The sequence below is a fragment of the Pteropus vampyrus genome, unplaced genomic scaffold, assembly GCF_000151845.1.
Source record: "Pteropus vampyrus isolate Shadow unplaced genomic scaffold, Pvam_2.0 Scaffold51, whole genome shotgun sequence".
NCBI lineage: Eukaryota > Metazoa > Chordata > Mammalia > Chiroptera > Pteropodidae > Pteropus > Pteropus vampyrus.
The window spans coordinates 3,938,948-3,956,463 of NW_011888832.1; the positions used below are offsets into that span (position 1 = coordinate 3,938,948).

Here is a 17,516-nt window from a genome sequence, read left to right on the forward strand (position 1 = left end):
GTACTTACAGGCCAAGAGAAGGCATTGCACTTCCTGTTAGAAGTTCAAGGCTTTCCCATTCTGGTGACCTTCTCTGAATGCAGAAATTAATCCTTGGGGACTCTTCAGAACACAGGTTGAGATGTTAGCTATATATTTATGTTTATATTTAAATCAGATTGTCCACAGTTGATTTAGATGGGTAGCCCATGAGGTAGGACCAGTTAATATTTATTGGAATGAATAACCCCATTAGACATATTCCAAGCCTTTCAACTTTCAGTGGCACCCTTCCACACTGAATAGAATCCAGACTTCCTAGGACAGACTACAGGACGTGTCACCTCGTGGCCCTTACTTGCCTCTTCGGTTTCACGGGCAGCCTTGTTCTTCCCAGCCCAGCAACCCTCGCTCTCCTTTGCTATCCCATGGTGCGCTTCCTCACGCCCCTGGCCTTTGCACATGACCTTCTCTGCCTGGGATGCGCTTCCTTCATCTCTGGCATCGTTAGCTTCTACTCCCCTTTACACCGTAGCTCAATGGGTCACCTCCTCAGGGAAGCATCCCCTGATTTCCCTACTGGGCATCATCTGGCCCATTCCCACCTCCCAGGCCCAGCGCACTGACCTCTTCATTGTGCTTGCCCCGCCGCCATCTGTACTGGCCTTTGCTACTGACCCAATCAAATGGCATCACCCTCCCACAAACACTTTTTGGTATAACCTATTTATTTTCTTTCTTTATCATAATTTGATATTGTTATTTGTTTACGTACATGTTTTCTGTTTATGCAGACAAGACACAGGCTTTAGACACTCCTTCCCCTTCCCCAAGGTGACTTTCATTGTGTTTGTCTAATAATTAAAGTAGTTCCTGCAACCTTTTATAACCCACTAGTTGCTTTGCCTGTCACTGATCATTAGTAAAATTTCCAAGACTTTAATAACAGAGGTAATGATTTATAAATGGCATTAAATTTTGGGGGGTTGTATCCTAAGAATGGATAAGAAATGTATATCCATGGTTATACATTTCCTTATCATGTCATTGCTACTAGGAAAAATTGAGCTATTTCAAAGGGGTATGTAATATGAATTATTCTTGCCTACACTTCGTCATAGTAAATTTATTAGTCCATTCTAAATTATGTTTAGAGTAATGTTTGAAACAATGACAAAGGTAACTTTCTAATTTTAAAGATACGAGCATCGGTGTGCTGGCTTCTCTGGCCTGGCACGTAGTAGGTGCTCAATAAATATCTTTAACCTGGGCTGACATCTTTCTCTTTTTAAGTGGGAATCCTGAGATCAAAGGGAGCATCTTTTAAGGATTAACTTTTTTTTTTTTTTAATGGAAAATGATCTGAGTCTTTAAGGAACACCAAGTTCCCCAAGGCTGTTGTTAATCATTGGTGGCCCTAAAGGAATTCGAATCTCTGAAGAGACATTTTCACCGTTAATCTTATCCTGTAATCCTCACGCATAGGAAGTTATCCGATAACTGTGGGGCATGGTCCATGCTGGCAAGTTTATGTAGTTCAGCGGTTCCTTGAAAATATTTTGGAGGCTCTTGGTATATTATCCAATGGGGACAAGAAAGATAGGGCCAGCGTTTTTGAAAACTATGTGGATGGCTCTATAAGTTTTGGCAAGGCCTTGGCTCCACCGCCAGTATTTTTCAGGGGTGGTTTTCACGCTGCCTCCACTGCAGAAGAACCTTATTATTATTATTATTATTTAGTGCAATGTTATGATGAATCTCAATTTTAAAAAACAAGTGATAGAGCTGCATTTTTTAAAGGGAGCTGGTGGCAGTGGAGAGCCAGAGACCCGTGTGTTCCCTGTCTGCACACGCACACCTCCACCTGCACACACACACCTCCACCCCTGAGGCACCGTGGCTCCCTACTGCTTTTCCCTTGAGCATCCCTAGCTAGCTCTGTGGCCCGTGGAATCTCTCGTATCCAAGATCAGGTATAATGGCATCTAATTCCGGAGGCTATTTAGAGGATTGACTTGGAAAATGCACGTTAAGCTTAGCACAAACCCTGGCACAGAGTAACAAACATTTCCTGTTCGTGTTAGTGCGGTGAAACCTGGCTGTCAGTCACCAGGAACTCACGAGCAACCAGGTCCATGAGAAAAGCATCAGTTGCAGGTGAAATTCGGGAAGAGCTGGGGACACCAGGAAAATAGACTTCTTAGCCTTCTGTTTGGCTATGAGATCTGTCTGAAAATGCTCTCGGTGCGGGAGGAGTCAGTCAAGTATCTGTAGGTGCTGATTTTCATAGGCATTGGAGTAGACAGCAAAACAGCTGTTCGCGAGAAAGCCGTGTGAACCATATTTTGCGGCCATGCCAGTTAACTAATTTATTATTACACAGCCAGAATTAAAATACTTAATTTGATTGTACTCTGGAAGTTTGGAGATATTTTAAAACATTTAGGTTTAATAAGTCTGAAAGGGCTTTTGAAAAGCATTCTGAAAGGCATATATGCAGAGCGAAATAAGAATAAGATGGCTTCATTGGAGGATGGAAATGACGTGAGCAAGCAGTGGCGGGACTTTAAAAGCATGTGGAAGAGTAGACAGACGATTCGCATTTTGGAAGAGAAGTAGCTAACCGTGTGGTAGAATGCTAATAAAGAAAAAATTAGGACAGACTAATGACATAAAATCCACTTTGGTCAAACGAATCCGCAGAGCGATGCCTACCCACAGAAGGTAATATTTTGAGAAGAGTGGAAGGGAATATTGTCAGTGAGACAAGGAAGAGGGGATTGTTCTGATACGTGGGACACGTTTTTCCAGGATTCCACAGGAAATTGATAACTCAAAAATTATTAAGAAATGGAAATTTTATATATTTGGTACTCAACCCTAGCGATTAGCTATAGACTTTTAACTACATGTATATCTTCTTTTTAGTTTTTCCTGACTAAAGCGTTTTAGTTTATTTTGTTTTGTGTTTTTATAATTGTTAAAAGTTAAGATACTCCCCCTCCTTACTCCTCCAACCCTACCTCCGATAATATAACCATTGTTGTGAGTTCAGATTATATGCTTTTCTTTTTAAACGAAAAGGAGCTGTACTTTATGTTTATTTTGCAACTTGCTTTTTCACTCACTATGTCTTGCATGTGACTCTAAGTCAGTGGTTCTCAACTGGGAGCAATTTTGTCCCCCAGGGGACACCGTCTGGAGACACTTTTGGTTGTCATGACTGTTGGGAGAGGGAGGTTGCTACTGGCATCAAGAAAGTAGAGGCCAGGTTGCTATACCATCCTAGGATACAAAGAACAGCCTACACGACAAAGACTTATGTGGTCCAAAATGTTGACAGACCCAAGATTGAGAAACCCTGCTCTAGGTCAATGCCATAAATCTAATTCATTATTTTAAAAAAGCTTCATAATACTTTGTAGTTTGCTAGATCATAGTTTATTCACCTGGTTTCCTATTGATAGCTATGGCGTCTTATTTGGTGGCATTTGTATACTTAATATGATGAAACTAAGTGTTCCAATTTAGTTATTTATAATTCATTTGTTTCTTATAAAGAGCAAAAATAAGCCTTATCAGAAAGACTCAAAAGTGGAACAGTTGAGAATTCATAGGCTTGTGTATAAAATTAGATTCTGGGTCACTGTGAGTCAAGAGAATTTGGTTTCGATAAAATCAGACTCAGGTTAAATGACACGTCTTAAAGTAAGTCGTTTGAAAAGCATGTCTTCACTTTTTGATTCTTTGGAATTAAAAAAAGGAATTAAAGCCTTTTATATGATGGCCCCAAACAGAAGGCTACTTCTGAAGTGACGGCAGCAGCTTTCGGAGACGTTTTTAAATTCTGATTATCTCTACCTCCTCTTTAGCCATTTTTTAAAACACCCATTAGTACATTAAATCACTGTGTGTTGAACAAGAGAAAACAAAGCAGGTTTAAGATGGAAAAAGGCTACATCCGATCCCAAAGACTTTGAATGACTTCCAGATGCCACTGACATGGTCATTCAGAACAGGACCAACCCTCTGGTTAACGGGAGGGTTCTGCAGGAAGCGTGCCCCGAGGCAGACAGATGTTTGCTCTGTGCCGTCCGGCCCATCCTCTGTACAGGTCACATGCATTCCCAGGAACGATAAAATAGAGACCCGATTCTCCCTCTGTCCCAGAGCTGGGCGAAAGGTATTGGAACCGGAGCTCTGTGTGGGGGGAGGATGGTGAGCCAGTTGGTAGGTGGGCCTGGAAGGGCTGGGCCTTTGCTTCAACCCTTTCTCTGTCATCCGTTTCCTCATTAAGAAGCAAGAGCTGGAAGTTTATCTCTTCTTTCCTACTAGTCTCCTACTTATTATTATTTTTTATTATGGTGACATTGGTTAAGGAAATCCAGTAAGTTTCAGGTGTACAATTTAGCAATAAGGCATAGGTATATGTATTGCATTGTGTGTTCACCGCCCATATTTAGATTTCTTTCTGTCAACCACATATTTAACCCCTTTTACCCCGTCTACCTCCCCCTCCCTCCTCCTCACTACCCTCTGGTAACCACTAGTCTGTTGTCCGTGTCCATGAGTCTCTGTTTGTTTGATCTGTTCGTTTGTTGCTTTTAGGTTTATATCCCACATATAAGTGATATCAGTGGTTTTCAACTTTTTCTGTCTGGCTTATTTCACTTAGTATGATTATCTCGAGGTCCATCCATGTTGTCGCGAATGGCAGTTATTTCATCTCTTCTTAGGGCTGAATAATATTCCATTGTATATATGTACCACAGCTTCTTTAGCCAATCATCTATCGTAGGACACTTCGGTTGCTTCCATGTCCTGGCCACCACGAATAATGCCTCTTTGAACATTGGTGTGCAAATATCTTTTTGGATGTAGGTTTTCAAACCCTTGGGGTAAATACCCAGTAGAAGGCTTTTATTTTTAAGTCATCCAGTGACAGTTCTATCAGGAAATAGACAAGGCTGGATAATTTGGGCCTCGTGCTTTTGACGTTTCATCTTTTTGACATGAGTCTTTATAGTTACTAAATTAATAGAGACCATCATCCTGGGATAGGTCAGACCTATCAAAATTGCAACAGATCACACCTGTCTAAGGAACTGTTAACATTCTAATTTTATTGATTTTTTTTTTTTAGTTGAAATATAATTGGCATGTGACGTTATATTAGGTTCAGGTGTATGATGGAATGATTTGGTATTTGAATATATTATGCAATGATCACCACAATAAGTCAAGTTACTGTCTGTCGCTATACAGAGTTAGAAAAGAACTTTTTTCTGTGATGAGGACTTTTAAGATCTCCTCTCTTAGCAGCTCTCAGATATGCAGTACAGTATTAGTAACTGCAGTTGCCACGCCGTGCGTTACATCCCTACGAGTTAGTTATTTTATCACTGGGAGGTGGTGCCATTGGACACCCTTCACCCATTTCACCCACCCTACCCTACTCCCCATAAGTCCATTGATATTTGGGAAAATTAAGAGTGTCTCCCCCTCTGTTGCCTTTTTAGGATCAGAGCCACACACAGGTGTCACAGTACCGTCAGGATCCGTCTTTGATCATGAGATCCATCGTCCACATGACCGATGCCGCTCGCTCCGGGGTCATGCCTTCTGCCCAGCTCACCACCATCAACCAGTCTCAGCTCAGTGCCCAGCTGGGGTTGAATTTGGGAGGTGCCAGCATGCCCCACACTTCGCCATCACCTCCAGCAAGCAAGTCGGCAACGCCCTCCCCTTCCAGCTCCATCAATGAAGAGGATGCTGACGAAGCCAGCAGAGTAAGTTCACTGCCGTAGTGCGTAACCGCCCAGAGGATTTGAGATCACCCTACACTCACGTCTTTGAACTCGATTCATGGTATTACCTTCTTCTCTTCATGGATTCGGAGTAGCATTTACATAAATGATGGCTTATTTTTTTCTTCATTCTTTTCACTTATTTTGTGTGAAACGTGCGTTCTACTGGAAATTGGGAGATCTGGCTTTAAGGCTTTGAGCGAATCGTTTAACCTTAGTAGGCCTAATTTTCCTAATCTGCAGAAGGGGAGGTTGCAGAAGACTCACCAGTAACCCTAAACTCTGCTCTGGTTCTGAGTTAGTGTCCACATGGGTGAGTTTCGTCCAGTCACGTGGCCGGACAGCGGCCACATTTGGTAGTCTTGCCCCTTCCATGCTTCTTATTGCTTAGTAAGTTCTAATTGTTTTTAACGTCTTTGCTTTTGCCATGAAAATGTATATTATTTAAATAGACCGTTTGAAATAAAAACTTAGTTGCAGCTATGACTTTTCTGAATGCCTAGAAAAGTGTTCTGTTTCATTAAAGTTACTTATTCTGGGCACTCAGTTACTCATTTCTTATTCGTTAATTATGTATTGTGTACCCACTCAGCTTAGCATTTTACTTGGTTCTGGTAATATAAAGATTTACAAGAGAATTACTACCCATGGGACTCCCCACTGGGGCTGAAGAGCAGTGTTGAAAACTAGCTGCAAATGTGATTAGTGGTATAATGGATGCATCTGGTGGGCTGAGGTTGTGATCGATTCTGCTTGAGAATGATCTGAGGAAGACTTTATTGGGACGGTGATATCCGAATTAAGTCTAAGAGAGTACATAAAAGTTGGTGAGGCAGAAGAGAGAGGCTGGCAGAGGGAGCAGTGGAAGTACATGTCGATTCATGGGTATCATGAACAGTCTGGGAGGAAAGAAATAGGAGTCGAAGAAAGAAATGGCCGAAATGTGGTAGGCTTCCTCCCGCTGGTGTTTGAGAGCTGACGCTTTGCATGGAGCGATGGCCTAAGCAGATCCATTCTTTGAAAAGATAATTTCAGCTATATGTAGAAGACATTACATAAGGAGAGACTGGAAAAAAGGAAACCAATTAGAAGACCTCTTATTTATGAAGTGTTTCCTTTTAGTAAAGAAAGGAATGGACTAGAGGTACCAGATTCGTGAGACACGTAAGAGGGAAAAATCATCAAGTTTTGGTGATCCACTGGAATCTGAAGGAAATAGAAGATCACGTGGGTTTCTTTCGAGAGCATGGGTGTCAATAGCTAGGAGGACCGACCCAGAGAGAGAAGAGGATTATTTTTCCCCCATGGGGAGGATAAGACTTTGGCATGGTACGGGTTGAATTTGAGGTGCTTATTCTTGAGTCTAAGTTCATTGGAGGTGGAACTATATATGGACTCGGGACCATCAGCACATAGATGTGGAAGCGTGGAAGCCATGGGGATTTCTCAGTGTGCAAGGGGCACGTCAAAGCCAGCAGCCTGAGCATCACTTATGTTTAAGTAGCACACGGAAGGAGAGAAGCTAGAGAAGACTGAGAAGAAGAAAAGGGAAGGGAAGTGAGCGTCACGCTGTAGTGATGTCAGAGAGGGTTGAATCCATGGCATCGTGTTGGCACCCCGTTGGACACGGGTGGGCAAATGCACCAACGGCCCACTCAAACTCACCAGGACTTCAATGAGAGGAAGTGAGAAATCATAATGAAAGCAACTCAAGGATGTGAATAAGGCACAGCTGAGTTATAGATGGTGATTACAGAGTTCAGATGGACACCTTTCACGTTTCCACTGATCTCAGTACTGACCTCTGTACCAATCTGAAAGTCGTCATGTCTCAGAGAACCTTTTCTGTGACGACTCGGCTTGCTCCATTTTAAGCGAGGGCCTAAGCTTCGTGTAAAGACAAGGAATCCAATTCGTCACCTTTTAAGCAACTTACCCGAAAAAGGAAGATTAACTTTAATGTTGATCATGTCTCTTTTAGGAAAAGCTATTTCTCCACCTTTCCCAACCTTTTTGAGTCAACTACAGAAAAGATTCTTTAGGAGAATTAATTCTGAGCTTTCGTTTGAACTGTGAGATAGTCTTCATTTCTAGCTTGTTCTTAAAAGGTAGTGATGATTGGGGCAAGTCAAGTTTATCCAAGAAAGACGTCCAAAGGTTGTCAACATTTGAATGTTGTTTTACAGAGAATGAAATTGAACTCCTCTTATTTGGAAAAAGCTGCCCTGGAAATTGCTTTCATGTTGTCAGTGGTCAGAGTATTATTTTTGGTGCAAACAGGGCCAAACTTTCTTCCAGGAAAAGAATATAGATGTTTGACTCAATTAGAAAAATCTATGTCTATATTTGTTTCTTGTGGCGAAAGCAATATTTTTTCATTGAAGGAAAACTTGGCTCCAGTTGAAGCTCTAATTGAAAGTCATCTGACTTCCTTACAAGTTCAGAATTAAACAAGTTTAACTAGAATTAAACAAGTCTTACCTATTCTGAGAATTTAGAAAAAAGACTACGAGGTCTATAAAATTAAATTAATTGTCTGAGTTAGGAAAGATGGCGTTTGGGAAGAGAGGTGAGGTATGGCTTAACCCCCATCTGAAGTATGTAAATTATAAAGTACGGATGTTGTTATCACTCAAATAGTACAAAAAATAAGTCTACCTAGAAGGAGACCACTGGTTTCCCCAAACCTTGTGAGTTCTGGGCTCTCGAAGACAAGTTATTTACCCTTTCTTCCCTAAGAATTTTAATAATTGGATTAAGTTCCAAATGTCCCTGGTTCTGAAAGGAATGATACTCTTGGAAAATCGACATTAGGATTTAAGTCTCAAGGCCATTAAAAGCCAATCTGTTAGTAACTTGAATCTGTCTCTGTTGATCTTGCCCAAGGCTGGCTTTTAAAACACATTTTGTCAAACACTTCGACCTTTGTCGATGAAGTTAACTGCAAAAATACGTTCACTATAGTCCTGTTATAATCTAGGGGGATGAAACAAGGTTGATGAATCATCTCCCTTGCTTCTCTGATAAGCATGTTTTATGATCATTGAGATTAAATGATGGCGGCAGGTGAGTCTGGAGCTCACAGAGCTGATGGATGCGGATGGAGTGCTGTACGAGCTCTCTATGCCCGTATTCTTCTGGGTGGGCTCACTTACCATACGCAATGTATATCTTCTTAGTCTTTTTAGCCTTGGTGGGTTTAAATATCAGCTATTACTCTATTACAGGTTTTCGATTTTGTGAAGGACATCAGTTTCCTTTCTTCCCCGGTTAAAGGAGTTTTGACGCTTTTACGTTTCTCGTTGTCCTATTTTCTAAAGTTATTGTTTTAGAAAATAAAAATGGCCTTACCGTTATTGTACAAGCTCAGGGATTTTAGTTAATTTCCATTTGAGTTTCTGGAGACGCATCAGCAAAGCAACATTCTGATAAAACAGAAAATCAGCCTCAAAAAATCAGTATAGACCGATCGTACGTATGGCATGTGACTATGACAAGAGACCTCATTTAAAATAGCTGAATATGATCAACATCCTGAATATTTTTTAGGTTCATGTCTAAAACTTCTGAAATTACAAAACCTTTTGTTTATGTATACATATGTGGCCTAGCATATATATAACGTCGCCTGGTACAGAGTGTTCTGTTTTTCATTACTCATAATTGCTATTTAGAGCATATGCTGTGAATGTATTGAAGATACTTCTGGGTCTCATTAATCAATGTTCTAAATGCTAATCTCTGCTGTCCAGTTAACTAAGCAAATTCACCCCTCCCCCACGTTCGGTGGGGATTCATCTGTTGATGCCGCCTCACCAACCCTTAAAGGAACAATTGTGGACTTGAGTTAAGTCTTGCTACATTCTCTGCACATACATTCCAGGCAGTGAATTTTCTTCATACCTTGCAGGCCATTGGAGAGAAAAGAGCTGCTCCAGATTCTGGCAAGAAGCCCAAGACTCCAAAGAAAAAGAAAAAGAAAGATCCCAACGAGCCCCAGAAGCCAGTGTCAGCATACGCCCTGTTTTTCAGAGACACACAGGCCGCCATTAAAGGTCAAAACCCCAATGCTACCTTTGGAGAGGTGTCCAAGATCGTAGCGTCTATGTGGGACAGCCTCGGAGAAGAACAAAAGCAGGTGAGGCAAAGAGCCATCTCGGCCACCTCCTATTAAAAGGCTACCCGTGTAGTGTTCCTTACACCTTTCCTGAGCGGATACATTCGCTGCATATGACCGCTGCTCAGGCAGCCTTCTAAGCTATGGAATGAAAACGCACACACCTATCAAGCCAAACCACTCTCCGATGACATGGATTTTTCAGTCCCCTTAAGGGTGCGTGTTCACAACCCATTCGGAGGAGAGTCGGAGGGCATCCAGGCAGTATCCTGCAAATAATAACTTTTGATGATAATCTTTTCATTTTAAAGAAGGTGGAAGTTTCGCTCCTTCCGTTCAGAACGGGCACTACAGAGCGATTGGGTCCATCCCGCCTGCCTTTCCTCTGATCATCTTTCTGAACCCTTGTGCCGTCCTGGTGGGTTTCCAAACTTTGAAGCCACCTCTGCGCGTCTCATTACTGTCACCGGGCATTTGAAATTGTATTCCAAGTTCATTTGAAAGCCCAGCAGTGTGAGAAGCATTGAGAGATGAGCCATGCTGGTTTGAGATGTCTCTGTGGGGCCTGGTCTCCTGTCCTCCGTCCTTCATGCCACTCCACACAGTGCAGGAAAAAAATGGCTTCCTTGGGGGATCCATCCTCCCCTTACTCCTTGCATGAAAGTCCCGTGACCATGAATAGGAGTTAACTTTACACATCCTCCGCAGGATAGACCTGATTAGTAATAACACAGAGTAATTGTTTCAGGGTTGAAGAATGGAAAGCCCTGGATTTTTTTTTCTTTACAAACCATGAACTCATTTTTGCTCGCTGGTTTTGCTGGGGTGGTGTGACTACAGAATTTGCCTGTTTGTTTGCGGTGAGCGAGTTGCTCTTATCAAGCAGACTGATTTTCTATCCCAAAAACGTAACCTAAGGGACTTAACTGCAGCATCTAACTTTTAAACTTTAGAGAGAAAGAGCCGTACTTAGTCTAACACCGGCATCAGGCCACCGTTAGAAAAAGAACCCCCAGTCATGTTTAATATACTGGGAAGTACATGTATAACTCACTGGTCTCACTAATGAAAACCTCCCATCTCATACGATTTCTGATTTTTTGCTTCTCCAGAAGAAAACCGAGGTCCAGAGGCTTCCATCTTTTTTTTCCTCCTGTCTTCATACACCCTACCTGTTGGTGGTGGTGTTTTAATTCTCCGATTTGGTACAGTTTAGAACTGTGTGTGAGGGAGAGAAGACATTGATGGAGAAACGCGTTACTTTCTCTAATTTAAACCGTTCGCAGCAAATTTCATTCTTTTCGCTACCTTATTTTCTGCCTTCGCATGAGGCCCTCAGCAGTTACTCTGAAGGAATGTATGCTGCAACCTGAAACACTTTCTCGTTTGCAATCGTAAACATCAAAATTGCTCTTCAGTGAGGGCGAATGGGTTTTGTTTTGTTTTGATGTAGTGTGTGTGTATGTGTGTTTACGCTTAAAAATCGAAGCCACCGAGACCGACTCTTTATGTGAGTTTTGCTGTGACCTAAGTCATACAACAGTTATTTTATGGCTCAGAATTTCTGTGCTAACAGTGGTGCTAATTGTGGTCTTTTAATAGGTGTATAAAAGGAAAACAGAAGCTGCCAAAAAGGAATACCTGAAGGCCTTGGCTGCATACAGGGCCAGCCTGGTCTCTAAGGTAAGCCTCTCCGCCCCTACCCCCGACAGCGAGAGCGAGAGCGAGAGCGAGAGCGGGCCAGTCTCTGAGAGTTAGTTCGAATGTTGGAAACAGCCCCAAAGCATTGAAAACGCAAATGCAATTCTCCTTAGAGTTGACCAAACGAGCGTCTTGAACAACGCATCCATTTATTTGTTTCCACAAGAGATTCCTGTTGTGATGGCGTAAAAAATAAGAGTTAATTTAAGCCGCTGAATCAAAATCGTTTCCAAAAGATTCACTGATCTCTGTGTGCGTGTGTTGAATCTATTTAGACAAATTTTAAATAGCCTCTTAATTTTTCTTTTCATCACGGACTCAAATGTGTGGTTATGGCTTCCACTTAAACTGGGAGGCGTGTCTGTCAGGCATGTTTAGACATCCTATCATAAATTTCTCCAGTGGTTACATTATTGCAGCCGGGGAGATTGCATTTTTGACCAAACTGTTCCACATCATATAAATAAGTAAACTTCATGATTATTTAAAATAAAGTGATGTTCCAAGTACTGAAAAAAAAGAAGACACGTATGTGTATTATACACAGAGTATGCAATGGACTCTGATGTATTATGAAACACACCCATGTCCCAAAGCAAATGTCACTCTAGATTATCATCACCTTGATCCAAAAAGAGCCCAAGCTATTACATTATCTTATTTTAACATTTAATTAACTTTGTCTTTAAGCCTTCCTGGAATTTGGAGAGGCTTTGGGGGGGATCATTTGAACTAACGGTTTTGTTCTTGATGGTTTTGTCCTCTGGCAGGTAGAGATCCCTTTTTATTGTGGCCTATGGTACCCCGTAGGGCATGGTGGGTGTCGCTTGCCAAGCCATTTTCAATGGGTTTGTTCCTTTTTCCCTTTTTCGGCTGAGCTGTTTCTTCTTTATGCTGAGATCTGCTGTTGGCAGCTACTCAGAATCAGAGCGAGAGAGGTCCCGCTGTCTTTGTCAGCGTGTAGGACACTTTCCACTTCGTTAGAAAGAGGAACTTTCAGGTCAATAAGTAAAACCTCTTTCTGAGACTCTGCGAGACACACCTTGAAAGATGGTGCACCGATTCTGGCCTCGGAGTTTTCATTAGCAGGAAACAACCGAACGTGCGGCCTACAGATATTAAGAATTGAGAAGTCGTCGATGGCTAATGAGATAGAGTGACACGAACAGAGTAATGATGTGCTTGAACTTCTTAAGTGGATCGTTTATTCATTCATTTACCCAGAAGCAGGTAGAGGTGATCTTTGTGCATTAGAGCATGAATAATTGAGCACACGTGGATTTCGGCCAAGAGCCCATAACTCAAAAGGCACTGAGGAAATAGTGACCAAGGTTGGGCTCATCAAGTCTTTGGATACTCTAAACAGGATTCAGAAATATTTCTCAGTGGAATCCAGCGACTCCGAAACACCAAGAGAATGGAATGTTAAAAGAATAAATCTAAAAGATTGTTTGCGCATTCATTCGTTTCTCGATTGTATTTTCCTCAAGTAGGCACATTTTGAGGGCATCTTAAATTTATATTCAGAGACCTGGCTAGCAACCGAAATAGTCCTTGAGGTATATACATTTAGAATAATGTCAACCTGAATCAGAAGTGTGAAACAGCTGCTAATAATGGTCATCTCACAAGAAGCGGCGTCTAGTTGGACAGCGTGATGGTTGGCCCGCATCGGACGAGCTGGTTGTGTGTGGGGACCCCACCGTTTAAGGAGGAATGGCGACCAGTGTAAGGCCCTCCGGAGGGTTGCCTGCATGATGACGAGAACTAAAAATCAAATCGTGTTCTAATAATTGAAAGAATCGGGGGAGCGAGGATTTGGGAGCAGACGATGTTGATCCTCAAATGTGAAGGCCGTCACGTGAGGGAGTTTCATCTCTGTGCCTTAGATAATGAAGGAACTCTTCCAAGAGGCGAGGCCACAGGAAATAGGATTTCAGCTTCCACGTCAGAAATTACAAGTGGGGTCGCATCACGTGTGCATAGAACTCACGCCTCTGCATTCAGAGCCGAGGACCTGGTCTCTTTACGATGTGACTCTGCTATCACTTTTAATCTTCACGACAATCAAAAGGATGAGCGGAGGCTTAATATTCAGTGATAACATGTTCAAACAGAAGCCATCGACTATGGCTGTTCCTACGTCGAGTGACTCTCCATATAAGGTCACTTCTCAGGTTCCTTCTAATAGTATATTTTATAAGTCTGAGTAATAAAGATCTAGAAGGAAACATTCAAAAGTCATTTTAGAAGAGCGGGTATCAATTTGATGCCTCTGTGTGCTCCCGTTACCCACCCTCTCTAGCAACCCCAGTTTTGTGAAGAAGAAGAAGAAGAAATGGTTTAAGAGGAATCGTCGCAGTCACTGTTGCATTAGTTAAAAGCTCGATCTTTGCAAAGGTAATTACGTAATAGGTAGTGTCTCTCCATGTTGAGCCCCAGATCAATTGTTGATCTTAACAACAGGTTATTCTGTCACCTGAGTGTTGAACGTTCTCCACTTACCTGTGACTGCTTTGATAAATTCTGGAAATCTTTGAAAATGTTTGGCGACCGATCTCTAAGGAATTCAGTTGTTTTTCTTATATTCAAGTGATCACTGTTATAAACAATCATGCAAATACAGGGCTTTAAAGTTTTCTAGTACCAGTAATTTTCTGGTAGTAATAGTTGTTAATTAATAAAAATAGCTAACATTTACTAAGGCTTCCCATGGACCAGGCACTGTTCTGAATGCCTCACACATATAAATGAATTTAATCGTCACACATCCTACCCAAGGCAAATACCATAAAACCTATTTCATAGATAAGGAAATTGAGGAACAAATGAGTGAATTAACTTGAGCAACATCACAAAGTTATAAAGTCGTAGAGGCAGATTTGAACTCAGGCAGTCTGTACTCTTCTGTCAATATTTGGTGGCGAGGTTAGTTGAAACTTCAATGCTGAAGAATTATTGCTTTAAATATGTGTATCGGTTATCTTGCTACAGTAGTGCTGCGTAACAAGCAGCTACAAAGCCTAGGGGCTTAAAAAGATGAGGATTTCCCTCAGGGAGTGCCATTTAGCTGGCTTGGTTGTCCGGATCTAGGCCAGACAGGACAGGATCAGCTAGTTCTGCTCATCTGTCTGCAGCCGTCCTGGAGGTGGGGGAGTTGGGAGATGGAGCTGGACTCATTGACATACATGAGAGTAAGCTGGCTCTTGAGAGAGGGGTAACCGGGACACACGTGTCTGTTGTCGCACACGTGGCAGTGATGAGAGAGAGAGGAAGGGAGGCGGGGGGAGGAGTACAAGGCCTCTCGAGACCTCACTTTCACCACATTCTGTTGCTCAGAGCAAAGGCGCGAGGCCAGCCGAGATTCGAGAGGTGGGGGGTTTGATTCCACCTCTGGGATGAGCTAAAACGTCACGTGACAGTGGGCTTTTTATAAGCCATTTGTAATACTTAAAAATACCTCCACGTTTTAAATACGCGTGTATTTCAACGTTTCGGACTATTCTCCCCCCAATGCAGGCTGCTGCCGAATCTGCAGAAGCCCAGACCATCCGTTCTGTTCAGCAGACCCTGGCGTCCACCAATCTGACATCCTCCCTCCTCCTCAACCCTCCTCTTTCTCAGCATGGAACAGTATCAGCCTCACCTCAGACTCTGCAACAGTCGCTCCCTAGGTCAATCGCTCCCAAGCCTTTAACCATGAGACTGCCCATGAACCAGATTGTCACATCGGTCACCATCGCGGCCAACATGCCATCGAACATTGGGGCTCCGCTGATCAGCTCTATGGGCACCACCATGGTGGGCTCCGCATCCTCCGCCCAGGTGAGTCCTTCCATGCAAACCCAGCAGCATCAGATGCAGTTGCAGCAGCAGCAGCAGCAGCAGCAACAGCAGATGCAGCAGATGCAGCAGCACCAAATGCATCAGCAGATCCAGCAGCAGATGCAGCAGCAGCATTTTCAACACCACATGCAGCAGCACCTGCAGCAGCAGCAGCAGCAGCTGCAGCAGCAAATCAGCCAGCAGCAGCTGCAGCAGCAGCTGCAGCAGCAGCTCCAGCTGCAGCAGCTGCAACACATGCAGCACCCGTCTCAGCCTTCTCCTCGGCAGCACTCCCCCGTCACCTCTCAGATGACGTCCCCCATCCCGGCCATCGGGAGCCCCCAGCCGTCCGTTCAGCAGCCTCAGACACAGACTCAAGTATTATCACAGGTCAGTATTTTCTGAAGACGCACGTGGCGGACGGACTGGCGTGCGCGAAGGCGAGCGGAGGGTCAACCATCTGTGGCCGAGACTTGTGAGTCGGTGTGGGTTATGCAGGAATGTGTAACAGATCACGTGGTCCTCTCGAGTGTCTATTAGATAGGCAATAAGAACTGCAGTGTAGCTAGCATCATCTTTTAGCTGACTCTAAACCACTTTGTTTTTAAACAAGGAAAGCTGTGCTCTTTTATGTGATGCCTTTTTTATTTATTCAGGCTAGACCTACAATATGTGAATCAGACCGTTTTGTGAATCCTGGGACATGCCGATGACTGTACACTGGTCTCTCTGAGTCATGAGAAACGGCCTTATTTCTCCAGAAGTGAAGAGACCTCACTTCGAGGCTGTTTGAACTTCCGAAACCCTAGACATAAAAAGCACAGTTCTAACTACCTGAAATTTGAAGACCCAGTTTCATACAATCATTTGTATGACATGAATAGTTGATGGCATTTTTTTTGTCATGAAAAAAATAATGTAAATCACAGACTTTTGCCAAAGGTCTTATTTTTGTTCCGAAACCTCTCCAGAAAAAAAAAAAAAAAAAAAAAAAAGCAAGTGATTAGATCCAATTATTGATTCATTTCCACTTTGTACCCATGACTTCTCCAAATCAAACCGCCCTACATGTTGTAACAATATCTGTGAGCACTGTTAGCCCATCATACTCATTCCAATTAGGAGAAAAGAATGTGAATATTATATTCTGTGTTTTGAGTGACACGTTTCGAAAAATAAAAACACTGTATTTTTAAAAGGGAAATGAACTTAAATGAAAACAGTTATTACAAAAGTTAAGATTTAAAAGAAAACAAGAGTTTTTATTATGATGTAATACTGGTGGAATATTTAAGAGGTGCACCACATCCGAATAATCAATGTAAATATTTTCTTTCAAAGTTGTAAGTTTTCATAACACGTGTTGTAAAGTTTTCATAAACGAGGCTTTAACGTAAACACTGGTGACATGAACCATTCATTGCTACGTTGCTTATTGTGTTTTTATGCTGTTTTATACTTTTTTATGAGTTACGATAGCAGCAATTAAGTTGTTTGTATTTTGCTTAACTAAAACAAAAATGCTTTTATCTTGCTATAGAATAAACACCTTTCAGTAAAAACTGTGGACTGTATTTTGATGCTACAACCAGGAAACTGTTCACTTTTCAAATAAAATGATATGTCACATTTCACTTTTGGTTCCTTGAATACGTATCAGCTGGGGAGATAGGCCACGTAACCAACTTTTATTTGAGCCCAACATCGTCTTCCGCTTTCCGCTGGAAACATGATACTCGCAGCTAAGAATTCAGGTGGCATCGCCCCAAGCCAGGGCCCTGAAAAAAGGCATGACAAAGCATTAAAAATATATTCGTAATTATCTTTTCGTTAAGATGCCAAGAGGCAAGGTGAGTATAGGGGAGGTTGTCGTCTGTAATGGGGCGAGAAGTAGCTGGCATGGTGTTGTTATTTGCTCTTAAAACTGATGATGAATACTAATTCTTAAGCCAAAATAATTATTTCGGTGCCCATTTCTTACCCCCTCTTCTTGGTCTTCGGTGGCTCCTGTTGGAGAACCCTGTGACCACTGTCCCCAGTTGTCTTGCATGATTAATTACAGCATCTGTCGTGTCAGAAGCTATAAT

The 17,516-nt window shown here is 42.3% G+C and overlaps 1 protein-coding gene across 4 annotated transcripts in view; it reads left to right on the top strand.

Annotated features, from left to right (window-relative positions):
• TOX3 (TOX high mobility group box family member 3) overlaps positions 1 to 16,991 on the top strand; it is a 31,365-nt gene extending 14,374 nt beyond the window's left edge. For 2 of the 4 annotated variants that reach the window (XM_023530651.1, XM_023530652.1), the window contains exons 4-8: positions 5,499 to 5,768; positions 9,697 to 9,924; positions 11,506 to 11,586; positions 15,124 to 15,819; positions 16,086 to 16,424. In XM_023530651.1, coding sequence (XP_023386419.1) covers positions 5,499 to 5,768; positions 9,697 to 9,924; positions 11,506 to 11,586; positions 15,124 to 15,819; positions 16,086 to 16,142 — 1,332 coding nt within the window. In that variant the 3' untranslated portion in view covers positions 16,143 to 16,424. Of the gene's footprint in view, positions 1 to 5,498; positions 5,769 to 9,696; positions 9,925 to 11,505; positions 11,587 to 15,123 lie in introns of all 4 variants that reach the window. The other 2 variants (XM_011360151.2, XM_011360150.2) reach the window with 1 other exon arrangement.
• The last annotated feature ends 525 nt before the right edge of the window (positions 16,992 to 17,516 follow it).